This window comes from Colletotrichum truncatum (genome assembly GCF_014235925.2).
Source record: "Colletotrichum truncatum strain CMES1059 chromosome Unknown Contig_0005, whole genome shotgun sequence".
Taxonomy (NCBI): Eukaryota; Fungi; Ascomycota; class Sordariomycetes; order Glomerellales; family Glomerellaceae; genus Colletotrichum; species Colletotrichum truncatum.
The window spans coordinates 3,590,474-3,617,562 of record NW_027222402.1 but is presented as its reverse complement, the minus strand read 5'-3'; the positions used below and the strand labels follow the sequence as shown (position 1 = coordinate 3,617,562).

The 27,089-nt window shown below is 49.5% G+C and overlaps 7 protein-coding genes across 7 annotated transcripts; 4 read left to right on the top strand and 3 right to left on the bottom strand.

The window, feature by feature from the left end:
* Positions 1 to 209: 209 nt before the first annotated feature.
* On the bottom strand, positions 210 to 12,203 carry CTRU02_209057 (hybrid pks-nrps; the record flags this gene model as incomplete). The annotated part of the gene is made up of 3 exons (XM_036725993.1): positions 210 to 8,591; positions 8,680 to 11,203; positions 11,269 to 12,203. 3 exons carry the CDS (start codon positions 12,201 to 12,203, stop codon positions 210 to 212), a joined length of 11,841 nt encoding a protein of 3,946 aa, XP_036582186.1.
* Positions 12,204 to 13,162: 959 nt separating this feature from the next.
* Positions 13,163 to 14,288, top strand: CTRU02_209056 (uncharacterized protein; the record flags this gene model as incomplete). Its single annotated transcript, XM_036725994.1, has 2 exons — positions 13,163 to 13,692; positions 13,745 to 14,288. The coding sequence occupies 2 exons, from the start codon at positions 13,163 to 13,165 to the stop codon at positions 14,286 to 14,288; spliced, it is 1,074 nt and encodes a 357-aa protein (XP_036582187.1).
* A 756-nt stretch (positions 14,289 to 15,044) lies between these two features.
* CTRU02_209055 (salicylate hydroxylase) lies at positions 15,045 to 16,470 on the top strand (the record flags this gene model as incomplete). The annotated part of the gene is made up of 3 exons (XM_036725995.1): positions 15,045 to 15,608; positions 15,726 to 16,126; positions 16,200 to 16,470. 3 exons carry the CDS (start codon positions 15,045 to 15,047, stop codon positions 16,468 to 16,470), a joined length of 1,236 nt encoding a protein of 411 aa, XP_036582188.1.
* Positions 16,471 to 17,000: 530 nt separating this feature from the next.
* On the bottom strand, positions 17,001 to 18,998 carry CTRU02_209054 (alpha/beta hydrolase family protein; the record flags this gene model as incomplete). Its single annotated transcript, XM_036725996.1, has 1 exon — positions 17,001 to 18,998. One exon carries the CDS (start codon positions 18,996 to 18,998, stop codon positions 17,001 to 17,003), a length of 1,998 nt encoding a protein of 665 aa, XP_036582189.1.
* An 892-nt stretch (positions 18,999 to 19,890) lies between these two features.
* On the top strand, positions 19,891 to 20,682 carry CTRU02_209053 (uncharacterized protein; the record flags this gene model as incomplete). The annotated part of the gene is made up of 3 exons (XM_036725997.1): positions 19,891 to 19,944; positions 20,003 to 20,428; positions 20,506 to 20,682. The coding sequence occupies 3 exons, from the start codon at positions 19,891 to 19,893 to the stop codon at positions 20,680 to 20,682; spliced, it is 657 nt and encodes a 218-aa protein (XP_036582190.1).
* Positions 20,683 to 21,172: 490 nt separating this feature from the next.
* Positions 21,173 to 23,021, bottom strand: CTRU02_209052 (MFS quinate transporter; the record flags this gene model as incomplete). The annotated part of the gene is made up of 3 exons (XM_036725998.2): positions 21,173 to 22,254; positions 22,367 to 22,789; positions 22,955 to 23,021. 3 exons carry the CDS (start codon positions 23,019 to 23,021, stop codon positions 21,173 to 21,175), a joined length of 1,572 nt encoding a protein of 523 aa, XP_036582191.2.
* Positions 23,022 to 24,391: 1,370 nt separating this feature from the next.
* CTRU02_209051 (amidohydrolase) lies at positions 24,392 to 25,804 on the top strand (the record flags this gene model as incomplete). Its single annotated transcript, XM_036725999.1, has 1 exon — positions 24,392 to 25,804. The coding sequence occupies one exon, from the start codon at positions 24,392 to 24,394 to the stop codon at positions 25,802 to 25,804; it is 1,413 nt and encodes a 470-aa protein (XP_036582192.1).
* Positions 25,805 to 27,089: the final 1,285 nt, after the last annotated feature.

Sequence of the window (27,089 nt, the reverse complement as noted above, 5' to 3'; positions counted from 1 at the left end):
TTGTTTGCTAGATCTTGAGCTAACCTGCTCCAGGCTTTTCCCCGAAGCTATTTGATATGTCAAAATCATCAGTTATCCATATCTATCGAGACCTAAATAAGGATATTGCAAAGAGAGAGTAATAAAACCACTAACTACTTTTGATCGACTCTTCCTGTGTGACAACTACCCTCTGCATATGGGGACTCTATTGTACCTGAGATTCACAATTATTCACGTAACAATCTAGGATACCTTGCTTCGTCTCCTCTTTCAACCACTGCTTCTAAGAAGGCAGCCAAAATGGGGCTCATCCCTCTTTCTTCTGCTTGTGATACCCACTCCACCATAGACAAACTCCTAAAAGGCTCCCCGAACCGTCTTTCCATATAAGTCTGGAACTCGTGAACTGGCACCACATTGTTTTCAGTATGATGCAGTATCCTAGTTCTTCCATAAGAAGTACCAACAGCATCGTCCTTAAAGGAGTGAGCAATTGCTGCCGCCGCCGTTGGTAACTCGCACATGTCCAAAAACCCTGAAAATGTCGCCAAGGATGGAACAGCTTTGAGCATGGCGGAGTATTTGTGCATCATGTTGACGGCGTCCATCTCGTCCGCATCATCGGACATGAGATACCCGGCGCGGTGGATAGACACAGGCAAGCCAGTCGCCTTGGAGCAGTTCTCCAGGAAGCGCTCACTTGCCCATTTAGTCGAGGTAAATCCTTCCCTTCCCAAAGCTGTCGGAGGATAGTGCGCCGAGATGGACCGCTCGGGATAAGAGTTTTCGCCACTGAACAATATAACTCGAGGACTTGAGATATAGTGGAACGGAACTCTTCTTGATAGAGCCAAGCGTGTAAGGAACTTTGTAGAATCGACGTTTTGCACCCGGATGGATTCGTAGTTGTTCAAACAGGATCCTTCAGCCCCAGCATGGATGATCAAGTCGACCTCTTTTTCCAACAACTGCTGCTCTTCATATGTTAGTCCAAGGCCCGTTTGACTAAGGCTGCCATTGTGCACAATGAGTTTATCACTCTTCGGAAGTTGTGATTTCTGATCTTGGGGAATCGCCACGCAGTGTACTTTGGCAACAGACGTGTCTTCCATCAAGAGACTTAGGAGGTATGCGCCCAGTCCCTTGTTTGGGCCAGTAAGTAAGACGCTCCTGTTGGTGTCAGGTACTCTATGCGTGAAAGATGACTCGGAACCCTCAGTGTCCTTGATGCTTTCAAAGCGGGTTTCGTTGTCCCAAAACTCCCAGTCAACGCTGCCACCCTGAGATTCTTTTGCTCCCCGAATGATAGCCGCCATTGAACGTAATGTGCTGGCTTCGAAAAGTTGAAGAAGGGGCACCGAAACCTGCCACTGCCTTTGGATAGTTTTTCTCAGATTCACCAAAAGCAACGAGTTTCCTCCAAGGCGGAAAAAGTCGGAATTTGGCTGGACTTTTGTTGATTTTGTTATGGTATCTGGGAGTACCGTTTCCCAAATTCGGCAAAGATCTTGCTCTAAAGGAGTCTGCGTTTCGTTTTCTTGATCTTTCATTCTCGGAGGAATTGGTATTTGCTCCAGCGTAGCTCGGTCCAGCTTCCCATTGTGAGTCATGGGAAGCTGCTCAAGCGGGATGATTACAGATGGGCGCATGTACTCCGGGAGAGGAAGGCTTGCAGGGAGTTTCTCAAGGTATTCGTCGACGTCCGTGATGTCATCTCCCGATTTGAGAACAGCAAAAGCCACCAAAGTCTGATGTTCTCCTCGGACAGTCACAACAGCTTCCGCAATTTTTCCGTTGGCAGCACTGATAATATTGGCTGCGATATCTTCAAGCTCGATACGGATTCCTCTGATCTTTACTTGCATGTCGCCTTTGATGCGTCCCAGCACAACTAGCGAACCGTCGGGTTTCAAGTAACCGGAATCTCCAGTGCGATACATCTTCGTCCATCCACGGGCCAGATCTTCTGAAGATGCGAAAGGGTCGGAAAGAAAAGCCTTTGAAGTTGCCTCTGGCTGATGAAGGAATCCTTGACTGACACCTGCGCCGCCGATGTAAACTTCGCCCGCACAGCTGTCGGGTGCCGGATTCATCTTCTCATCAAGGACATAGACTGAGACGTTGTCCAAGGTTGGTCCAACTGGTATAACCTTCAAGTCATCTTCCAAGTATTGTACACGCTCAAACGTTGCAAAAATGCAAGTCTCCGATGGTCCATACACATTGAAAACGTCGGTACCTGGAGGCATCGTTCGCTTAAACTGGCTAGCTAGCTGTTGTGTGAAGATTTCGCCTCCAACAACTACCTTTTGGAAGTGTTCAGAGTTTTTGAGCCCATCGGGAGCATGTTGGAAGATATGCTTGAATTCGATGGGGGTGCCAGCCATAAAAGTCACCCGTTCTCGGTTAATAAGATCAACAATGGCAGAAGGATCTCGTCTTTGATCTTTTGACGCCATGACCAGCGTGCCTGCGTTGGAAAGAGCAATGAAAATCTCAAACGGACACAAGTCAAAGCTGAATCCTGTCTGCTGGAGCACCACCTCTTGTCCTGTCCGCACACCTAGGCCACGAGACGATGCTGCAATTATGTATTTGTAATTGCTTTGTGTGAGAACTGCTCCCTTTGGTGCTCCTGTCGTGCCGCTTGTGTAAAACAGAACCCCTGGTGTGTTTGGCACGGACATGTTGGTGACCGCTGATAGGGCCTTTGGGATTGATGAAGTATCGATGGCCAAAGTGGTGGAATGGGGCTTTCTTAGCCACAAAGCTAGATCTTCTGTTGATTTTTGATAGAGAATTCCTGCTGGATTGCAATCATTGCAAATCCTAGCGAGCCTTTCTCGGTGATTTGTCGCGTCAAGTGAGACGACGGCACCTCCAACTTTGAGTACAGCTAAGAAAGCGCACACGTAGTCTGCAGAGGGCTGAAATAGCAGACAGTAAAAAGGACTATCTATTTCCGAAACTCGTTTGTTTTGAAGGAATGAAGCTATGTCGTCGACTTTTTGCATGAGCTCATGGTATGTGTAAGTAGCTTGGCCATCTTTAAGGGCAATCTGATTTGAATGTGCTTCAACAATTTGATCAATCTTTCGAGAAATTGTGCTTGGGTTTCCGTCTTCTACCCGGCGTCCTTGACCAGTATAGACACTTTTGAAGGTCTGAGTTGGACAATGCATAGACAGGTCGGCTAAGGCAGAATGAGGAGCTTCGCACACAGAGTCTAAAAGCCTCTGGTAATATCCCATGATTGACTGAGCTGCTTCTTTAGAATAGAGTGCATCTTGAACAGCCAAGTGTATGATGCAGGTTCCCTCTGGGGTGTCGGTGATGTTCAAGCCAAGGTCGTACGGATTGCCTGAGCTTTGAGACTTGGCATACTTTAACTCAGCTTCGCCAATCGAGTCGAGTCCAAGAATTCCAAGTCGGTAGTTAATAATCACCTGGAAAATTGGGCTATGTCGAGCAGTACGAGGTATTTGAAGCTCATCGAGCAATGCGTCGAGGGGAATCGATGAGTTGGTAAGACAGGATAGAATCTTGGAAGAGGACTTTTTGCTGAGTGTGCTGAAGGTTTCCGTTTCCGCAACGTTAACTCTTACGGGCACTATGTTGATGAAGCAGCCTGCTGTTTGCGCGAACTCAGTACTGGATCTGCCTGTATCAACAACTCCGATGCAGACGTCGCGGGTTTGTGATAGTCGAGACACCAAGGCAGTAAGCACAGCAAAGTGGAAATGAAACGGCGTGATGTGCAGCTGACTACTTGCTTTTCTGATTCGAGACATCAGTTCTTTGGGCAGAACAGTGTCTACAACAGTTGTTGCATACTCGTTAGTCGCCTTTCGTGTCTTTGCATGTGACATTGGGAAAAGAGGCAATGCGTCAGGCAGTCCTGCAAGATCATCTTTCCAAAATTGGATTTCCTTGGAACAGCTGCCGTTTTCAACTCTAGATCTTTGTTTGACTGAAAAGTCGACATACTGCGGGATGGATGGGAGGCGTTTTCCCTCATATGCAGTGGCTAGATCTTTCAGAAGGAGGATCCAAGTTACACCATCAATGGCTATATGATGGCTCGAGAGAATTAGGGTATGATGCTGATTTGAGTGGCGGAGAATAGTAAGTCCCAAGCAGACACCTTCCTCTAGATCCCACTGAGTTGACTTCATAGCTTCGTACTCTTGCATTACGGTATCTTCAGAAGCATTGTCGACGAAACGAAAGGGGCATACCGACGTCGCGGTTACTGCTTGCATTGGTAGCCCGGTGGACGAATCCGTATAGAAGTATGTCCTCAAAATTTCGTGGTGCCAGGTGACCTGGTGAAATGCATTCCTCATTCGACCAATGTCAAGATTACCATGAAGTTCATACATGGATGTCTCGTTGTACGTCGTGGAATCCTCCAGGAATCCCTGCAAGAACCACAAGCGCGCTTGAGCAAATGACATCTGCGCCCGTCTATGCACCACGCGGTGATTTCCTTTCTCTTTGAAATAGCTTTCTGTCTGTTCATCTCTGCTTTCACTTCCGACAGATGTCATTGGAGTTGATGGTAATGCCTCTGGAGTTACTGGAGTTGTTCTGTTGTCCGGTGTAATGGGAGCAGATGTTCCATCGATCTCGGGAACAGGAACATTCAGTTGATTTACCGCGACGCTTTTGTCATCCTTTTCAATGCCGGTGTTCTTGTTGGCAAATATGGACGTTGAAGCCGTCTGACAGATGGAATCCCCAGAAGCACCACTCAGAATCTGCAAAACAGATACCTCAGTGCCAAGGACCTTTCGGAACCATGTCTGGACTTCCATAGCAAGCAAAGAGTCCAGACCGAGACTGACAAGGGGAAGATCCATCTTAGCACTTCCTTGAGGGAGCTGAAGCAGGCTCTCCAGCCTCTGAGAAAATGCCTCTAGGACTTTTCTGTGGACAGTCTTCTCGTCTCTTGCAGATTCCAGTGCTGCCCGAAGATCTTCCAGGATGGAAGGGCCACTGCTATCCGTTCCTGAATCCCTTTTGTCCTTGACGTAAAATCCAAAACGTGGTTCAGGTGCCCAAAATGGTCTCTCTGCTTCGTTATCGCTGATTGCCAACCCGGCAATGAGCTCACTGTGTGATGAGAAACCCGGTCGGCCAGCAAGGATGCCTTCTATAAACATGGTGTGGACTTCCGCTTCACAGAGAGCGAGAACGCACATACTGCGCAGCTTTTTGGCGACAATGGGATCTTGACGTGTGACATATCCAGTATCCGAGATCATGCCAACATCAATGACAGATCCAGCTAAGCCTCTGCGTCTCCGGTCTGCGGCGAGTCCAGCCATGAAGGTATTCGCCATGTGGTAGTTTGATTGGCCAGGCGTTCCAATAACACTACCGGTAGAAGATAACATGATGAAAAAGTCTAGCTCAATATTCGAGAAGGCGCGGTCCAGATTGATGCTGCCGTCAATTTTCGGGCGGAGAGCGGTTTGCATTGAGCTTACGTCCATCTGCATGAACAGCTTGTCGGACAGAACCATCGAACCGTTGCAAACACCAGCAATAGGAGGCATCGTCTTGGAGATCTCCTCGACAACCTCTTCGATTCGATCAGCATTTGTGACGTCCATGGCTAGGACAAGTATTTTGGCGCCCAGACCCGCCATGGAGTCAATCCAAGCCTGGCTAACCTGTGGCTGCCTGCTGGCCAGCACCACATGACGGACACCGTGCTTGACCATCCATGTACAGATTGAAATTCCCACATCTCCTGTCAGACCAACCATAAAATAAGTTTTGTCAGACCTGAAAAGTTGTTGTGGTTTGACCGGCTGAAGATCCGCCTTGATCTTTGTTCTCTTGCTTGACCTCCAGTCAATGATAGTTGCAGATGTGTGTCCTTTGTTCTCAGTCAGCCGTTCGATAGGAACAAGTGGCATTGTCCCTTTAAAGTCCGTAAACCGGGATATCTCAAGCGTAGATCTATAAGCGCCATCAAGTATCTCAGGTGTTACAGATCCTAATAGAGTAGCTGGGCATTCATAAAAGTATCCACTGAGAAGTCTATGTACCGAAAGAAAGGAGGAGGCTGTGGATAATAGGTCTGTACACTGTTTGAGGTTGATTGAGATTCCGAAGATGATTGCCACGGTTTTCTGTGGGATTATTGACTTAAGTGTACGTGCCGGTACCCGCGATGGAAGATATTGATGGTGTGTCGGATCGCTTGAAGTGAAGAAGATCTGAATGCCTTTCTTCTTGGCCTCTGTCTCCATGACTCTGGCGTGAATTTCATCAATATCATGTAGCCAAATAGCATGGTCGCGAGGGACGGATCGAAGCCAAGCATGAGCACTCAACATGACCAACATAACACCGAGATTTCCAGCGTCGAGGCTTGTGGCATAGACTTGTGAGTCTGGAACTTGTATCACTGATGAGTTTTCCTCGGAGAGCGCGATGACTGGGGTGCCATCCTGTTGCCTACCAAAGCAGAGGAACTGAGGTGCTTGATATGGCTGGAGGCTGATGGATTCTAAGGAAGAAAGTTCAACATCGATTGTTTTGAGCCCCAGTAGCTCTGAAAGAACCCTGGAGCTGGCCTTCAGCTCGAGTTCATCCTGAGTAGGGCAGACTTGAACAATATGAGTGCTAGTCGTAACTTCCTTCACGATCTTTCTTCTGGTTGAATTGGTACGGTCGTTAGGCTCGGCATATTCTTGAATGCGAGGAATGAAGAGTTGGTTGTCTTTCAGAGACAACTCTGTCTCCATTGACCAGAGTTTATCATCAGCTTGGTCATTTTGCACCGCTGTGTACACGAGCCGAAGGAAATGCTGCAGAAATACTCTAGCATCTGGCTTGGAAGTGCCTTCTAGGTCCACAACTTGGAGACAGCTTCCAAGAGTTGGCATCTCCGCCCGTATACCTCGACAAAGCCCAACTAGCATGTTCGAAAAAGGATTCGACAGAGAAGCATTTTTCGTGATTATGAGTATGCCTCTAGACTTCTGGAAGAGATCTTTGAAGCTTGAAAGGACAGCTTCGTCAACGCCGTTTTTAAAGGTTGGCTGATCCAACTCGGCAAGACAGAGCACGAAGGGATTAGCCGGCAAATCGGATGAGCTAATGCTTCGAATATCTGAGAAAGTAGCGACATGGTTTTCGTAAGACGACAATCGATCCCGGACAGAACGGACCAATTTCGAGGTTGCAAATGTTGAACCTCCAATGATGACGAAGTTGGTTGAGTCTGGCAGCATGTGAACATTGTCAAGCGGTTCACGGAGGGCATGAATTCGATAATCAGCGGCTTGACTGACAAAAGATGTGAAGGTATGCAGATCTTCGTCTTTCTGATCGTGGCTCAGCAGATCGACGCCAGTAAACCCGACACTGCGAAGCTTCTCATCCCAGGTCTCAATTGTGGCTACTGGTCCGAAGCGTCGGCAGTTGTCGCGTGCAAGCCACCATCCCTCGAGGCCTCCCATAATTACTTGAATTCTCAAATGATCAGATGTAGGCTCCGTCACAACAAGAAAGCCTCCTGGCTTTAAGAGAGCCCTGACACGTTGAAGTACGGCCTCGATATCATCAGATACATGCAAAACGTTTGCAGCAATAATGACATCGTAAGACGGCTTGTCAAAGCCCTGGTCCTCAAATGGCTGGCCGATGTCCAATTTTTTAAACATCATTTTGTGCACATGTTCCGAGAATCTCTTTTGGGCCTCGGGGAAAAATGCCAAAGATACATCTGTGAAGGTGTAAGAACCGAAGTGGTCGCCGATAGTGTCAAAAACAGCGGATGTCGTAGCACCAGTACCAGCCCCTAATTCGAGAATGTTTGCTTTCGGGTACCGATGAGATATCGCGCCGATATATGCTGAGACTTGTCGCTGGGCATTTCGTAAACCAAGGCCTTCGCGGTAAAAATGGCTTAATTTGTCATCCGCGAACAAGACGTGAACCATTTGCTTTTCATTGCGGAAAACGCTGCCAGCCTCATCTCCCACAATACGCATGAGCTCGAAGTCGACCTGTTCCTTGTTCTTTGCCAGTAATGAATTGATCGTCTCTCTCGTGTCTTTTGCCCATTTGTGGTAAGCCCCTTTCTTTAGAGTATCGGTGAGAGTGGTAAGCTGCTCAACCATCAATTTCTCATGAGGCTTGAGGTTCTCAATACCGACATTCACCGCCTCACTCAAGAGCTTTTCGCAGAAGAACAAAGCAACGCGCTCAGATTCCTCAACGGCGACATCCTGGGGTGGGTTATAGTCAATCGCAAATTCGGAACCACTCAGAATATCTGCCTCCCATTTGGCTTCGGCGAAGATTAGACGGTCATTGGAAGCGTCTGGTCTTCCAAGAGCAGCTAGCGTCATGCCCTCAAGTTGGAGGAATGGCAGGCTATAATCATCCTCTGCAGAGTAAATACTAACATCACCGCTAATTTTTGTTGCAGAAGTTTCGTTTGTGAAAGCGTCGATAAGAACCTCTATTTGCCCGCCAGCTGTCGGAGTAAGTCGTCTTCGAGGGTTGACTGTTATTTTGGCGAAGCTTTGAGGCAGATACGCGGTCCATAGCCGTTCGGCGGTTGGGGCATTGAACGCAGCAAAAACCTATCTTAGATTAGCAGGAGTAAAAGAAAATGTCGGTCTAGACTCTAGTTCCGACTTGGGCAAAATCATTATTGCGTAAGTTTCTTACCGGTTGTAGTGCAACATCAATCAGTGCGGGGTGATATAAATCACCATACTCAATCTCTTCAGCGAACCATGATGCTGTCGCTGTGGCAACACCATCAACGCGGCGCAGCGAGTTTAATCGTTTGAACAAGTCCTCATACTCAAGTCGAGTATCTGCTACGGAACTGTAGAACCGTTCGACGTCAACCTGGGGAACTGTTGATGCCAAAGGACGGACCCTACAGGGTAGTTGGGTATCGTTTGCTTCGCCCAATGACACAAGTATAGTGCCAGTGCAAGTCCTGTCTACCTTGCCTGTAGTTGAATCAGAGCATACATAAGACGAAAATTCCGCCAAGAGAATGTTATCGCCGCTCTTGACTACTTTGACGGACGTCAACATTTCTACTGGCCTGGGTCCTTCTTCTACTTTTAGTGGTCGTTCAAGCGTCAGGTTTTTGATTTCTATCAAAGACATCGGCTTGTCTTTAGCAAGGAAAGTTGCCACTTCTAGCATCATTGCCACGTATCCAGCGGAAGGAAACAGAACTTCTCCTTGGAAAGAGTGCCCTCGCAGCCAAGGTAACTCCTTCAAGCTGAGGAAGTTACGCCATCTTGGTTCCCAGTCTGAATCATCAGAACAGCGGTGACCAAGAAGGATACCGTTTCCGCCGGCGTCACGGAGTCGATAGTTTCTTGAAAGACGCGTTTCACGCCAAATGGGCGTTGCGTGATCCCACGCATATGCCGGCAGATCGTTGATCATCATAGGGGTGGGAACTTTCTCCTGCCAACATCTTTGGTATCCGTCGAAGTCCAAAAACTTGGCACCGAAGTTTGACCAGAAGAAGCCCTCAAGTTGCATGAAGCTGATGACACAATCTTCTCCCCGGTTCATGCTTCCATAGTACGGAAGCTGCTTGCCCAGGTGTGGCCTTACAGTCTGATTAACCGGGCCTTTTAGCGCAGGATGAGGTCCAACTTCGACAGCTGCATCAAATGGTCCGCCATTGGTGAGAGCGGCCGTAATTGCATCTGCAAAAAGAACTGGCTTCACCATGTTCTCAATCCAGTATGGGCCACTTAGATCGTCGAATTGCTTGTCCCAGAACCGGTCTGCATTTCCATCGACACTCGACACCCAGATACAACTCCCAGGTTTCTGGACCTTGATGCTACATTTTTGCATGGCTTGAAGGTAGGCATCAGAGCAAGCCTCCATATGCGTCGAATGATATGCCTTATCCGTCTTCAAAACTCGTGCAAAGACCTTGTCGTCGTCAAATACCTCCTTGGCTTCTTGAATCGCATCCACATCGCCGGAAAGCGTGACGCTTGATGGTGAATTTTTGGCAGCGAGGCCTATTCTTCCTCTAAAGCGCTCTTGAGCGCAGAAGTCTATGGCAGCCTCGCTACTGATTCCGACTGCCATCATAGAGCCCTTTCCAGCGAGTTTCGCATAAAGGCCTCTATAAAAGGCAATTCGAATAGCATCTGATAAGGACAGAATCCCGGCAGCAAAAAGCGCGGCAATCTCTCCCGACGAATGTCCAACCACGGCACTAAACTTGACACCACTAGCTTCGATCATTCGAGCAAGACCAATTTCTATGGCAGTAGTTGCAGGTTGAGCGATTTCTGCTTCAGAAATGCGGCTGGCAGATGCGTCAGCAAGCAGCTCTTGCTTCAACGACCATGAAGGCGCGTCCGGTAACATCGACAACGATTTGTCGCATTCTTCGATAGCACCCCTAAAGATGGGGCTTTGGATCAACAAATCTTTGCCCATACCAGGCCACTGAGCACCCTGTCCAGTAAAGACTCCCAAGACACCAAGTGCCTCAGAGGGCGATACGAGAGCAGATATCGGAACTCCTAAAGATGGCTGTACGTCGGCAGAGTCTGCAATCGCCTTCTCCATGCTGATTAGAAGTTGCTCTCGAGAGGTGGCGTGAAAGGATTTGCGAAAACCGAGACCGCTTTTTCGTGCCCACAGAGTCCAAGCCACATTCTGGAGATCTATCTTGGGGTGGTCGTGGAGGTACTGGCTCAACCGCCTAATGTTCTCCAGGAGCGATGTTTGTGAATTTGCGCTCACGACGATGGGTGTAGTGAGAGGCTTATCAGAATTTCTGATAGCTTTCTGCTCACCAGGGTTGTACTGGGCTTCATATGACTCCAGAATAACATGAGCGTTCGTGCCTCCAAAGCCAAAGCTGTTTACACTTGCTCGTTTTGGCTGTCCTAAAACCGTTGCCGGCCATGGCGTTGGTTTTGTCGGAACTTTCAAGACATCCTTGAGAGGATTTATCTTAGGGTTCAATGACCTGAGATGCAAATTGGGGGGAATTGTGTCATGCTTCATCGCAAGCAGCACTTTGATGACGCCTGCCAATCCAGCGCAGCCTTCCAGATGACCGATAACAGTTTTGATAGAACCCACAAGAAGAGGTTTCTGCTCTGTGAGTGGTGTGTCTTTGGAGAAAAAGCTTTCAAAAATTCCCCTGGCTTCCGTCGGATCACCAGCCTGAGTTCCTGTGCCATGTCTTCCTATCGCGTAAGTAAAAGTCTGTAGAATTTGGGAAGGAAAACAAATAAGATCAACACTCACGCTTCAAAATATTGGCAGCGGTCTTCCGGCTTCAACGGATCTAATCCTGCGGCTCGGTAGGTCTCGGTGGTTAGTTTCGCCTGTGCCGTCGCACTCGGCATCGTTATTCCTGGAGTTCGGCCGTCAGAATTCACCCCCGAGTGGCGAATCACCGCTTGAATAGGATCATTGTCCCTCAAAGCTTTGCTCAATGGTTTGAGAAGTAATGCAGCTACGCCTTCTCCTCGAGCGTATCCATCTGCCAAGGCATCCCACATTTGGCATTTGCCCGTTGGCGAAAGCATGCGCAGTTTTGATTCGCTGATGTACATATCCGGACCAAATATGAGATTTGTGCCGGCGACAATAGCAGTTTCTGCCGTTCCACTCCGGAGATCTTGGACGGCGAGGTGCATCGCCACGAGGGACGATGAACATGCTGTATCGAGACAAATGGAAGATCCAGCCAGGTCGAAGAAGTATGATATGCGGTTAGCCAAAATGGCACGGGACGTGCCAGATGCGGTGTAATGTGATAAAGCTTCCGTATCACGATACTGAATCGTCTCATAGTCACCCGTCATTACGCCCACAAACACCGAGCATCGTGAGCCCTGGAAGTTTTCCAGCGCCAGTCCTGCCGATTCGGTGGCCTCATAAACTGTTTCCAGAAGAAGCCGCTGCTGGGGATCCATGGCTTCCGCTTCTAAAGGGCTGATGTTAAAGAACGTGGTGTCAAATACGCGAGGGTCTTCCTCCAGGAAATAAGACTTGGTGACGTTAGAGCTTCCATGATGCTCTCCGTTTGTATTGTAGAACTTTTGCAGATTGAGTCGATCTGCGTCTGGCTCCCTAGAGAGATCTCGTCTACTGTTGAGAACCTCCCAAAGCTTTGCAGGAGTGCTGGCTCCTCCCGGAAAACGGTTTGCCAATCCTATAATGGCAATGGGTTCCATGATGGTCTGTAGACTAGTCAGACCAAGTTGTAAGATTGTACCAAGTCAGACTTACATATTGTGATGAATACAGTTCACGGGCGTCGTATAATCATAGGTGTTGCTTACAAAATACAAGTTGAAAGAGTTGAATATCTCAGGTGCACCTCGATGTTTGAGACAGATTTACAATATCAAGTAATCCCTGAAGGTCTTTAGATTCCGCGTCTCTGCTTGACCAGGCTTCTTATTCGGTCCGCATCAATTTCAGACAATTAGCTGACTAGGTTACCAGTCTCACGATACGGGTGGAACCAGCCTGCGCGCCCGTCCCACTCCGCCTCATTTGCCAGGGGAGGGAAGACGAACTAGGTAGTAGTTGTTCCAGCGCATCGATACCATCCATGTTATTGCCCGCCATCTGATAACATACCTTACAGCCTGTGGTTTATATTTTTAGGTTTAGCCTTAAATGAGTATTGGAAGTAGGTTTTCTGTAAATACACGTGTCGTTTCATTTGGTGTGCATTGACTACCTAGGTGAGAATATCGCCGGTCCTTCGAAGAATCAACTCCAATGAGCCTTACCCGCTAGAGGCGGCCTAGATGTAACTTTGAGAGTTTCTTAGCCAAGGGGGAAAACCTTCCAGAATGGGGAATTTCTAGCTCTGCTCTGGATAAAGATGAATTAAATCACCGCACGAGTCAGTGACAGACAGGCCGTCTCATCATTGCGAAGGCATCGTCTCAAACTCCATCAGAGCCGTCAGCCCTGTCAGTCAATGAGTCTGTTACTGACTCAGTACATTCCTACAAGTCTTTGAACAACGATGAGCTGGGTCGTTTAGTTGCTTTGCAGACTCATTTTCTTAGAAAGCGCCTACGTGCTTAACTCGAGTTTTCTGACTTCTTGTACGTACAAGATTTGCAACCTCGCTCACTGGAATGTCAGAACACAATCATCCATATTGTTACACGACATGACACAACCTTCGAAAACAAGAAAGGCCTTGGTTGTCCAAGGACCTGGAACGGCAAAGCCAGTCGCAGTACCACTGCCAGCCCTAGGTTCTACGAATGTTCTCGTTAAAGCAGCATGTGTCGGCTTAAATCCATCAGACGCCAAAATGGTCGACGCCGGTATCCCTCAAGGCTCAATAGCTGGCCTTGACTTCGCCGGCGTTGTTGTCTCCAAAGGTTCAGACGTATCAGGTACAATAAGACCTGGAGATCGAGTCTGTGGTGTGGCATTCGGCTACAACAGCAATACCAACGACGGCACCGGTGCTTTCGCAGAATACGTTATAGCGAGTGAACACCTTCTCTTTCGCATTCCAGACAACATGTCTTTCGAAGAGGCCGCAACACTTCCCTGTGGGCTCCTAACGGGTGGCATGGTACTCTACAAGATGATGAAGCTCAAAGATGGGCCTTCCGATAAGGAAAGAAGCGTCTTGATATATGGAGGCAGCACGGCTTCGGGTTTGTTTATGATTCAGCTTGCCAGAAAGTAAGTCTTATGTCAGGATTTTAGCCAATGAGTTGACCTAACAGACTCTTAGTTCTGGCTTCATTCCAATAACCACTTGCTCACCGCACAATTTTGATCTCGTCAAGGCCGCTGGAGCTGAGGTAGCTTTCGACTACAGATCATCAACGTGTGCATCTGATATTCGGGAGCTCACCAAAAACAGACTAGCATATGCAGCCGACTGCATTACCACAGCAGACTCGATGAAGACCTGTTATGGCTCCCTCGGGGAACAGGGGGGCCGTTACATTGCCCTGGACAGCTTTCCTATTGCTAGCCATTCGCGCCGAGCAGTCCGACCATCATGGATATTCGCAATGAGCGCTTTCGGATCAGCTGTTGACTGGGTAGCCCCGTACAAATGTGGGCCAACGCCGGCGGACCGGGACTTTGCAGAAGCTTGGATAAAGGAGGCTGCGCAACTTGTTGAGGACGGGGTAGTTATGCCGCTTCGATACCGGGTCATTGGCGAGACGCTTGACGATGTTGAAAAGGGACTTGACGAGTTACGGGGTGGTCGGGTTTCGGGGACGAAGCTTGTTTGTTTGGTCAGCAAGGCCATGGTAGTCGGATAAGTCATTGGCCTTGGCTAGACGCGCGGAAGACGTCCAAAGACGGAGTCATGAAGCGGTAAACCGGGCTATTTTGTCTCCCCGATGGCTGACAGTATGTATCAATGCGCCATCTATACCAATTCAAGAATTCTTATTCAATTTCATCAAAGCTTTCCGGGTCTGCTTCCCGAGGTTCACGTGCTCGAGCTCGGCAAAATGAGCATGCTCGACCGGAAGTTGGTCGGTGCTTGGCAGCAGAAAGATTCGAATCCTATCTTCTGGCGCTTCCGAGATGCCACAGAACGGCCTATTCTGCAAATTCATCCGGAAAAAGTCGCCTCAGTTTCGCGGGTGGCCCTGTAACGCACGAAGCCACAGCTGTCTCGACTCCTAACAGACGCTAATCAGCGTGTTCGGACTGCTGCAAGGAAGAAGTATAATACCGCTTTCTTTTGGCATTGAAGCGATGCAAATGAAAAAAAGGGTCTCCGAAACCTTATTATCTTGCTCACTGCGCAATCATATAAGTAGGTTTGTAACAGTTTCACGAGGTGGGCGTATTGGTCAAGGTACGAGTCAGGTGACCTTGTCTTCCATATCCCGATGGTACGGGAGCATCCAACCTGAGAATGCATCACATCCTTGTCTAACGTCGTATCCAAGGATAGCAGCTTTATCAAGACAAAAAAGGACACCAGGATTTCAGCTTTAATTCATCTTGTTTTGATCGAACTCTATGGGCTCTCTATTCCAATCTATTGGAGCACAACAAGCAGAATGTCTTCTCCCAAGGTCCTTGTCGTCGGCTGTGGGATCTCTGGGCCCGTCGTGGCATGTCTCTTGAAACAAAAAGGTTATGAGCCGATTATCTTTGAGAGAGCCGAGGCTCCTAGAGACGTTGGGGCTACTTTGATGATCTGTCCCAATGGTCTAAAGGTTCTCAGCCTTATTGGCTCTCTGCCTGACCGTCTCCTTCAGAACGGCCCACCTGTTCTAGAATTACGCGACTACAAAGCTTCCGGCGAAACAATTGGCGGGTCGGATATTCCTACGGGATTTGCTAAACGATACGGTCAACCTGCTGTAGGTGTCAAACGTACACTCATCACTTCTTGGCTTCAAGAACTGGCTATTGAGAGTGGAGTAGAGGTAAGGGAGGGGTGGAAACTTGAAGCAATTGAAGAAACCGAAGATTCAGTCACTGCTTTCTTTGAAGGAGGCAAATCAGAGACTGGTAGTTTTCTTATTGGCTGCGATGGATTGCGCGCTGCGACCAGAAGGCTCATTCTGGCTCGTGGTGGCATGGAAGAGGGATCGCCTTCTTTCACGGGTTTGACGCAGGTATGGACACCCAGTCTACTGATCCTTTTCCGCTCTTTCATGCCATTGAGATGTGCAACATCTCTTTGCATGACCTCATTTTCCAACCTGAGTCTATTGAACTGACCAGTTGGACAGACAGCTGGAATCTCCCCCACGCCAGAAGTCTTCCGGAACAACCCTGGTGCGAGAAACTGGTACGGAGAACTAAGCCATGTCATCAGTTACCCATGTACCCATGATAAGACATCATGGGGCTTGACGCTTCCTGGCGACGTTGTTGAGGAAGCGTCCTGGGGATTGTTCAGCGACGAACAGAGAGCAGCTGAGAAGGAGAAAATACTCAAAATGTTGCGAGCCAAAGAGTGGGATCCGGTTGTTCTAGAAATGGTGGGCTCTGCTGAGCGTCTCATCAAATACGGCCTCTATGACCGACCTGAACTCAGTCCGGAGCAGTGGTACTCCGGACGCTGTGTCATGGTCGGCGATGCTGTGCATCCAACCAGTGTGCATCTTGGACAAGGCGCCAACCAATCATGGTACGTTCTGGTGCCGATGAAAATATATATATAGACATACCAGCGTCGGAGTGCTTAGGCTAACTGATAACAGTGAGGATTGTTACTACCTGACCAAGGAGCTTCCTGATTTCAACGCCAAGCACGCACTTCCGACTTCTCTACTAACTGAGAGTTTCAAGGCATATGCGGACAAACAACAGCCTCATACTTCGACTCTGGTAAAAGGCGCGAGAGCCTTGGGCCTTGCCCGTGTTGCAGCTCCTGAATACTGTGACAAGCGTGACCAGGCGATTGCTCAAAGCATGGGGGATCGCGCCGGTCTCCAGGCAAAGTTTGACTTCACCTACTCGCGTCCTTTCTAGGGATTCTCTAGTAGTTACGTAGTGTATAATTGGTAGTGCAACCATCAAAGGCATGGTTTAACTGTCGTCATACCTGAAATCTTTAAGAACGTGATCTTCTTTAACGAATACCCACAAGTGTATACATATATACATATGCATACATATGCGCGCGTGTTAAAACTCTTTGCTTCTCCACATATGTACTACATACATGATGGCTAATGGAGATGCAACGCTCGGGAGTCTAGCTATGCGATATTGTTTTGTAAACCCAGCTCTGCGCTGTCCTATAAACTTAAATAGGAACTGGCGTATGAAATCACCTCATCTATATTTAGACAATGAAGCCATGATGATGGTATTTCTTGTGTTCATCACTAAGCGCAATGGAGCTAAATTAACGAAAATCGACACCAGCCGCCCCCTCCTTTTTTGATTGTCGTGTTTGCCCTAGTGACTGCTTCGTTACCATCATTAGTATGCTTCTGAGCAGATAGGTTTCAGTGGCAATCAGCTAAAAGACAGCCAAGATCCGCCGAGGAAGACATCTAGCGAAGAGCCTCAAGCCAATCTTGCACAGGGTCCCATCCTTCACTGGCCACGTGAAGGCTTTTATCCTTCACACCGTACAAGTATGGCTTCTCATTCGCGTAGCATGCAGTCTCAGGTTCATCTGGTAACACTCCTTCAAGAATGTACTTTTTGCCGATGGAGTCGGTGCAGTTCGAGGTGTCCTTCGACGCGTGACCATAGCCATGATGTGCGATGAGTCTTGCGTTCTTTCCCATTTCTTTGAGAAGCCTTCGTCCATTTCGTAGAGGCGTTGCCGGGTCGTATGTCTCTGCGATAAGCAAGACCGGGTTCTTCAGTGTGTTATTCAGATCGCCACGGTACACCTCCGCGGGCTTCGGCCAGTAAGTGGTGAAGTGCCTGCAGGGAAAGACGTCGAAGAAGCGCGAATTGCCCGAGACCCAGGACTTCGTAGTCATGTTAGTCCACAGAGACTCCCACCAAGCCAAGCCGTCAGGAGGCAAGGGGGCATCGTAAGCGTCGGCACATATGACTAGGAACGAGAGCTCTTCCGAAGCTGGTCGCTTATTCGGCGTGGCTGGGAGAGTTGGGTCATACTGCCATATCGATTGCTCGAGGAAAGCCGTCGCAAGCGTCGAGTTGCCTGCTTCCAATTCATAAAGCATTTGAGCCAGAGCCGGCCAACTTCGTGCGTTGTATAGCGAGCTGTAAATAGCCGCGACAAGAGCTGAGTACGTCACAAGCGACGGACCGCTTTCTTTCCTGTACCCCACAATAGGCCGGTCGATGAGAGATGTGATCAATGAGTTCAGGCGTGTCTCTAGATCCTTCAAAGAAACGGGCTCTTCGTTCTTTGAACGAGCCAGTGCACAATACTCCGGCCCAGCATTAAGACACTCGCCAAGGAAACCATCGTGCCAGGCGTCAGTAGCGTTATCGAGGGCAGTCCACCCGAATCCGCCAAGCAGGCGGTGATCGCGGACGTATTCGGTGCCATCCAAAATCATCCGACCAACACTATCGGGAAACATGTTGGCGTATGTTTGGCCAATGCCAGTACCGTAGCTGACGAAGTACCCAGTCATCTCATCTTCGCCAATGGCCTTGCGTATCTCCTCCAGATCGCGTGCTACGAAAGCGGTGCTAACGAAACGGCCAATATCACCATAAGTCTCCCAGCAAGCCTTGAAAGTTGCATTGTTCATAGCATCGGCAAGCTGGAGCTGACGCTTGGGATTCGAGACCTCGATGTATTGCCCGGTCAGCAGCGACCAATGGTCTCGGTCAACATCGTAAGGGAAGCACGAGACGGATGGGTGGGTAGTGTTGACGCCTCGAGGGTCCCATCCCAGGACATCGAATTCGCCATCGCTGAATCGTTTCGATACGGTCTCGGCGACTTGCCAAGTGTACCTTGATCCACTGCCACCTGGGCCGCCGGGCTCTATCACGATTGTGCGTTTGCTTTTGGCTCCTGGAGGAGGATTTCTGTGTCCGTGGGGAAGTACATCGACGCGAGCAAGGCCAGAGACTTGGTATTTGGTTACAGCCAGACGAGCAATTCTTGGGTCCGATTTATTGGTGTAGTCAAGAGGCACATCGAGGTAACCGCATAGGTAAATACCGCGACCCGAGTATAGGTCGTCGTCGCCTTTGGTCGACTCGGTCTTGTGTCCCCAGCTCCAATGCGATGGATCGGCATCGAACAGTGCCGCCCATGTCTCATCGGGTCGGTGGTCGTCTAGGGCTGGCGGAAGCGAAGTGTTGGTGCAAGGGATGAACCGAAAGGGGTCTTTAGGTAGAGGGTACCGGCCAAAGGGTGATTCCGCATGAACTACCGAGCTGTGCGGCTGACTCTGTCCCTGACACCTCCAGACGGTAATATTTTGTTGGTGGAAATACACACTTGCGGCTCCGAGGAGAAAAATGGCGCTGCCTACTTTCAGCCACCTCCCGACTCCCTGCCGAGGAGCTTGTTGCGGTGCCTTCAAGGTAGAATGATTATGCTTCTCCATCTTGTTGAAGTCTCATACCATGCAAAGTCTCACAACCCCGAAAACTAAGGCCATCAATTGACCTTAAAAGGCTCTGAAGGTGAGTTGTAGGCGCAATTGATGACAACAATAATGACGAGGAGCACGCGTGTGAGACGACGTTGCCTGGTGAGGGGGTCTCAGATTCTGCTGACAGTGATGACGTTTCCTACAGGTTGATGTACTCGTCCGATGCCTGACCAGCTTACCTAAATGACCAGGGTCTTTTTCAATTTCTGGAATGGCTTCGTTGGAACAGTGATTACGTTCACTGCAAGGGTAGAGGGATTGCCAGATGGCTAGGATGAATTAAGAAGGTCATCATCGTATTTATGATTGAGCAATAAGCGAACTTGACCCAGTTGCAAATTATTGTCCTGTCCCCAATTTGACCGCTGCGCATTGTGTTGATGAGACTCTCGGCCGAGTCTCCCCACCATTTGTGAATTCGGCTCCGATGTACCTTGAGGTCGTATTTTCATGTCATTGTCTCAACTGCTTCGGGTGTAAACCGTCAACAACACGGCTCAGAAATCCCAGTGTTCATTGTTCCTTAGCCGTTTTAGTGAGCTCATAGATATTTGGGCAGTTTTATTTCACCAAATTGGGCTTGTAAGATGGAATCGCAGAAGAAGACCTCTCCTCAAGGCCATCGTATCTAGATAATGCTAGCTTTTGTTATAAACTTCCTTTCACCTGTGGTAACGATATCACGAGTGCCGCTGCTGGTGGTAACTTAAATTTATTCTGACCATTTAAATCTGAAGGGATAGCTTTTGAAGTGTTGCAGTTATTTCACTCTTCGTGCAAATTCTTTCCTTCAATCTTGTCCATTTCTTCTCAGTTTGATCGAGTGCCGGCCCTCCATACCAAAATGCATCTCAGTCTCGATACATTCATCCTATCAACCCTCCTCTCTGGGGCTCAGGTACGTTCACCTTCATTTCCTTCTTAACGTTCTCGATATCCTAATAAATCGCTCTTAGGCAGCCCTCGAGGCTCCTATTGCAGGGTACAGTGTGATTATTCCCGAATGGGACGTCCAAGCCTACCCCGGAGGCACCAAGAAAGCTGTTCCACTCAATGGCACGATCCAGGAAGTTCATGCACAGCTTCTTCAAATCAACCCTGACTACGACTCAAGCTTTGATCGTAGTCTTTCCGGCATGGCTCGACTATCTCAAATAACAACAGACCCAGAAAAACACATCATTTTGCATGGGGACAACGAGTTCGTCGGGGCCAATTACACGTGTGGCAACAATACATGGGGTCATGCTATCACAGGTCAAATCGAAGATGGAATACAATACCTGCGGAAGGTAGTTGGCAAGCCGAAGGCACACGCCGGACCGCAAGCTTGCGGGCGAGTGAGCTGCTCATTTGGCTCTGCTATCTGGTGGTGTAACGATGTAGGTGACATTTTCTACTTCCGAGTGTTAAAATTTCAGTTGTGGTCAACAGCTAACCAAGAGAACCCTTTGTACAGAACACCAGCCCAAAGGAACTTGAAGATTTCTCCGTCATTGCCAGCGGCGCCCACTACCTTCGGATTCAGAAGCAGTGCAAGCTTGGTTACATGTTTTATCATGAATATTACATGCGCGGGCAGGTATTCCACAAAGATGGGTGGAGCGTCATTGTTAGAGGAGATAAGTGCAAGTAAGGCAGGGGGATTGTGCTGGAGTTCAGACCTATTATGACATGAAAACATGCCATTTGCTTAGCTATGTTGCAAGTAGCCGATGAGGAAAAAAAATGCTTACCAAGCCGGTTCTCCGTGGTGGATGATGTCAATATCTGGAAAACACGTAAACCCGCACATGATTCCGCGTATACCGCCCTAGTAGCCAAACAGTATAGCCTGCTTTTCAACTAAGATGATCCCATTCATCCCTACCAACCATAGAGCCCGATCCAGGCTACTTAACTGTATGGAGTATACATCCTCAACTAGGGATCTCCACTTGACGAGGTCCGCTTCTATGCGCTCTTCGGCCCTCTCGGTATATAGCGCCGAGTGTGATCACGGATAACGGCATGTTTAGCGACTGGAAGCGCCTCCATTGGGTCATCATGGCAATTTAACCATTAAAAGAAATCTATTCGTAACAGAAAAGTGCCGCTCAAATGTAAACGAAAATGGAAAAAGAAGATCAAACGTCCCTCTTGGGTTCTTGGGTAAACGGACCGTCTTTGGAATCCTTCCCTGTCGAATCGCCTCTTCCAAACGGCTTCGTCTCGCTGGAATCCAGATCCACGCTCGCCCTCCAGCCCATCCACCACCGTCCGCTGAACAGCTCTTCCATCCGCTCCATCGGGATGCCCTTGGTCTCCGGTGCCCACAGACCGAGCAAGACCAAGCCGGATGCGCATATACACGCCCAAAAGACGTAAGCTCCCCAGATGTCGAGGCTTACAAACATGTTGGGCGTCACCCGCACCACGGCGAACTGGAAGAACCAGTGCAGCGCCATGTTGGTCGCGTAGCAGACGCTGCGGATGCGCGTCGGGTAGATCTCGGTGCCGTAGAGATACTGTACGGTGCACAGGCCGATGGACCAGCCGACGGCGTACACGAAAACGGAGGTGATGGCGGCATCCGAGGCTGCTTTGTTGCTTCCGTCGATCCAGATGCCCATGTAGACGGCCATGTATATGTGCGTGATGCACTGCAGAAACAGACCGGCGATGAAACATCGTCGACGACCGAATACATCGACGAGACCCCAGGTGAAGACCATGGTGAAGACCAATTTGACAGCGCCGTACGCACCACTCGTGATGAGCGAGGTGTTATCGCCGACAACACCGGCGTACCGGAAGATCTCGGGGATGTAGTACGTGATGCCGTTACCACCGGACCACTGCGCGACGGTCTGCATCACGGCTCCGAGGAGGAAACGCTTTCGGTAGGTGGGGATAGTGGCGATCTCCTTGAAGATGGACCAGGTAGAGGTGTCGGCGAGGATCTGCTGCTTGTTACGGAGCTGCTCGTGGATCTCTTCGTACTCGTACGCGAGGGCCGGGTCGTTGGGGTCGGCGGACCGCAGCTTGGCGAGCACGGCGAGCGCCTCCTCGCCGCGATCTCGCGACGCCAACCAGCGCGGGGTGTCGGCGAGGAAGAAGGAGGTGATGAAAGCGAGGCCGACGGGGATAAGAGGAATGGCGATGACGATGCGGTACTGCATCCTCGTCGCGGCTAGCGTCGCGTTGGCGGCATAGTTGATGAAGAAGCCTATCAAATCGAGGGGGGGATCGGTCAGTTGGATAAAGTTCGCAGACAAGGATCCAAACCTTTTTTCATGACAATGACAAGAAAAAAAAGAAAGAAAAAAAAAGAAACTTACCGATAGTTAGGAACGACAGCAAGACGACCATGTATATGCTGACAACCATGCCACGCGATTTTGCGGGCGCTATCTCGGACAGATACAACGGCGCGACGACGGTGAGGCCGCCGGCGCCCAAGCCGCCCCAAATACGGGCGAAAAGCATCAGACCAAGGATGCCGGATGAAAATACCTGCATAAGCGCCCCCGTCATCCACAAGGCGACGAAGACCTGCCATGTTCGCAGTCGGCCGAGTCTATCGTTCAGGCCCAGGGCGATGATGGAACCGAAGGCGGCGCCGAGAACGCCAAACGATGAGATGTTGGCCTTGCGATCAGCCAGACCAGACTCGTTGCCCTTCCAAAGACTGGCGACGAGGCCAAAGTCTTGCTTAAAGGAATTCAGGCCTGTAGAGGCGCTGAAACCGCCTTCATCGTAACCTAGGGAGTAGACATCATCAGCGCAACTGCGCGATGCTTCTTCTTCTTCATGGTGTGTTTTCTTTATGGGGTATTTTTCTTATTTCATTATTCTCTCTCGAGTGGAGAAGATGACAGGATACGGTCGCGTGGGTGCCAATGCAATACGATAAAACAGAAACTTACCCTTGGGGATAGACCCGCACGCGATAACAATGATGGTCAACAGATAGTAGGCGTTCGTGCCAACCATTTTCCGGGGATGGTTGACAAGAGAGAGAGAGATAGAGAGAGGTTGGTAGTTTGAACGCGGAGGAACGAGCGCTAGAGTTTGGCAGTTTTCCCAAGAGTGTGAAAGTTTAAGATGGGGTGGGAAAAAGTTTTCGGTCTTTGCCCCCTATTTCCGACACGCAACTTTGGCCAAGTCGCACCACTTCGGCTCTCACTCACTCACTCTCTCTCTGCATGTATGTCACTTTCATGCAGCAGTTGGAGCGTCGTCGACGTCTCCTTTCGATGAGCGTCGTCGCTCAAACCGCGGGGTTGAAGGGGGTAGTCCCTCCACGGGGTAACACAACCAAGCGAGACTAAAGTGTCTCTCTTTTCTTCTTCTCCGGATTTTGGGGCCCTGGTTCAAAAGTGCCCAACCCCACGATTCCGTTCGGCAGTCGATCTCGCGCGAAGGAGGATCTTGTACAGAGAGAGTGGGGGTAAAAAAAAAACATCGGACGTTGACCGAACGAGCTCTGTAGGGGAGGGAAAAGACGCTTTGAAGAGGGAGAGGCAAAAGTAACCAGGGTTGTGTCTTTCTTAGTAAGGATCTCCACACGGGGAGATGCGTTCATCCAGTGCCATTGTTGTCTCACTCCAACAAAAGTCACCCAACTAACAACCGTAGAAGGGGTCCAAGTACTTCGTCGTCGTCAAGTCAGTGGCGAGATACCTCTTTCGGTATCGCCGGCCCGTTTCCGGCTGGTCTAGCCTTTTCTCTTCCCTCTCAAGGTTGTGTGTGTCTCTCTCACTTTCACTCGCTCAATCTCATCTGGTGTCTCTCACACTCACTACTCACCTGGCTCGGTCAACTTCCGGCAGGACTGTTGCCCACAACACTATGGTCCGCGCCCTGACTCGTGGACGGCGCAAAAAAAAAAAAAAAAAAAAAAAAAAAAGAGTGACGGTGCTTCTCGCTTCTCAGGCCTGTAGTGAAGTTGCTGCCACCGCTGTCCAATGACCCGAAGTAAATAATTCCTCTACTTGCGGGCGCCGCATACCGTCGGACAGGTTCCATGAGGAGCATCTGAAAGCAGTGATTGTCATGTATGCGTAGTGTCGTTGTATCCGTAGTTAGAAACCCCCAAACCACCAATACACCAACGCAAAACCGCTACTGAGTCTTGTACCTTGGAAATCGGACATCCTCCGAAGGACACCGCCCGGGAGGACCAGAAAAAAAACTCTCATGAAGAAAAAATAACCAAGAATCCTACTCGTTCTACTTGACGACTCATCATCTACCACCTCCACTATTGCTCCTACTACCTCCTGCATAACCTGCTGGAGCCGCCAAAAGTGCGGGCTGCCCTAGAGGAGAGTCTCCTCCTGGTTGAGTGATGCTGCAACTCAATGATCCACTCAACGACCCGGACAGTCGGCAGAATCTCATCAAGCGCAATGGGCCGACGTCCATATGTGCAGGCGCACCGCCGCCGTCACCGTGGTCCGCTATTGCTCCTGCAGGCAGTTTCGGATGACCGAAACCCCGTCTTGTCTTCGATGCAGTCGCCAGCTTGTACTCGAGAGGAGAAGGATTCATCCCTTACATGCCTTACCCGCAGACGGCCAACCATAACCTCCACCAACGCCCATTCGTTCCTCGAGACTTGTCATCATATCCGCCAAATCGGCAGCGAGACCGGTCTTCGCCTCTATCACTCCTCCTCCTCCTCCTCCTCTTCTTTTAGTCTCAAGACCCTCCTCTCAACTCTTACTCATAGAGTTGCTGCCCTCAACATGATACAGAGACGCATGCTCCAGGCACACTCCTACCTCTACTGCCACCTCAGAACCATCATGGCTCTCCTTCAGCCTTTTATCAGTCCTGCTACGACGTCGACGAGAGGTGATAGAGTAATACCAAGAGCCCTCACAGCTACGTCTCGGCGTAGGTTGACTCTCCCGGAGCGGATCCCCCGCGGTGCATGGGACTCACACATGCACGTCGTCGACCCGGCCGCATATCCCTTGGCAAAGGATGCGATATACTGCCCCAAGACGCACCGGCTCGATCACGCCCTCGCTTTCGAGTCCTCCGTGGGAATCGACAATATCGTCCTCGTACAGCCCTCCATCTATGGCAACGACAACACCTGCCTACTCGATGCCCTGAGGGCTTTGGGTCCCCGCCGCGGCCGTGCCGTAGTAGCCTTCGAGCCCGGTAGCTTGCCGCAGAGTACTCTTCGGGAGTGGCATAGACTCGGTGTAAGAGGCGTCCGTATCAACTTGTCGTCGGTTGGCAAGTCTCTTACCGCAGAGGAACTCGACGACTTGTTGCATAGATACGCGGAAGACTGCAAGCCCTTGGACTGGGTTATCCAAGTATACATGCCCATGTCCATGATTGAGCTCCTAGAGCCTATCGTGCCGACTCTTGGTGTCCGCGTCTGTGTAGACCACCTCGGCCACCCCTGCGTCAAAGACATGCCGTCTCATAACCCATGCGACATGAAGGGCTTCAAGTCTTTAGCCAGGCTTCTCAAAGCAGACAACACATATGTGAAGCTTTCAGCGCCATACCGGCTAAGCTCCAAAGCCGACCACAGCGACTTGGAGCCTATTGCACGAGAAGTCCTTAACCTTCGGGGCAAGGACAGAGTAATATTCGCAACCGACTGGCCGCATACCAGGTTCGAGGGTCTCGATATCAGACCGTGGATGGAGACGGTGCTCGACTGGTGCGGCAAAGACGATGTTTTGGTTGATAGGTTATTCAGGGGGAACGCGGAGGACTTGTGGGATACCCGGCACGGCAGAAGATGACTTCATTAGCTTTCTCTATTTTTTTTTTTCCTCTTTCTCTTATTTCTCTTTTCACTGTTTTCAGCGATTTAAGCATAGCGCTGCCAGCATTCATGTATTCTCACGATTTTCATTGCAAAGCAACAATTACGTCGGTATACGACAAATGATTCATGACGATACAGATTAGAATATTCTAATGATCATAACACCAATTTTTCACCATGACTTAAAAAAAGAACTAATCTAGCTATGCTTTACCCATTCTCTCACACGAAAATGACTAGCATCTCTAAAAATCACGCCAGTCGGTGCGGGTTTGGGACGGTGTGTGCTGCGGGCGTTGCCATCTCGGCATAAAGCCGAACCTTGGAGTTTGAGTTGCGTAATCGCCATTGGCCTGGGCGCTAGAGTCAAGCTCATGGTAACTGCAAGTCCCACAGCTCTGCCAGGTTCATTGTACAAAGTAGGACCCGGTAATAGAGAGAGGGGGGAAGGAAAAGAAAAGGACATGTTAATGATGCGCGAAATACACAAACAATCGAGTTTACCCAGTCGACCTACTTTAGTGTCTGAGACACGTTGAAACGAAGAATAATGGTTACTACTAGACGGAAGCAAAATTCGAGTTTACCGGCTGTAGTTGGAAAACTAGTAAAAACGTTGTAACTAAACTCCCATCTACCAATAACTCTATTTCGCCAAGCCTTGTCAACGGACCATTAAGATTTGCCGCAGTGCATGCATCTGACGCCCGAAATAGCAGTTTCTTTACCGGTCTTTGGCTCAGCCAGCACAACTTACGTGTCGTCACTTCTGATCATCCGCAGAGTGTATACACAACATCAAGAGAATGCGCTCGTATATACTATATGAAACATGTTATCATAGTAGATGCGGGGTTGGTGATCTTCTCGACACCGAAATACGACCACCGCCCCTGCTGCATACCTAGTATATGTAAGTCACCAATACGGGGACTCCAAACCCTTGTCTAATATAATCCATTGCAATCATCAACCAAGAAGTCAGAACAAGCACAAGGCAATAAGCCCTTCATTTAGAAAAAAAGATGCCAGCAGTGATTCGACTAGTGTCTGTTACCGCCGGTCTGGAGACGACGTTGGGGGCCGTCACAGTGGATTGTTCCCCCACACTCTCAACCGCCCCTGCGCATCCCAAACAGCGAGCAACAAACACCTCTGATAAGTGGGACCATGTTTATAGGAAATGGGAGGCTTAGACAGGGTTGGGAGGGGAGTTGTTGGAGACCCTGAGTCAAGAGCCGGAGTCGTGGAGTGGGCGC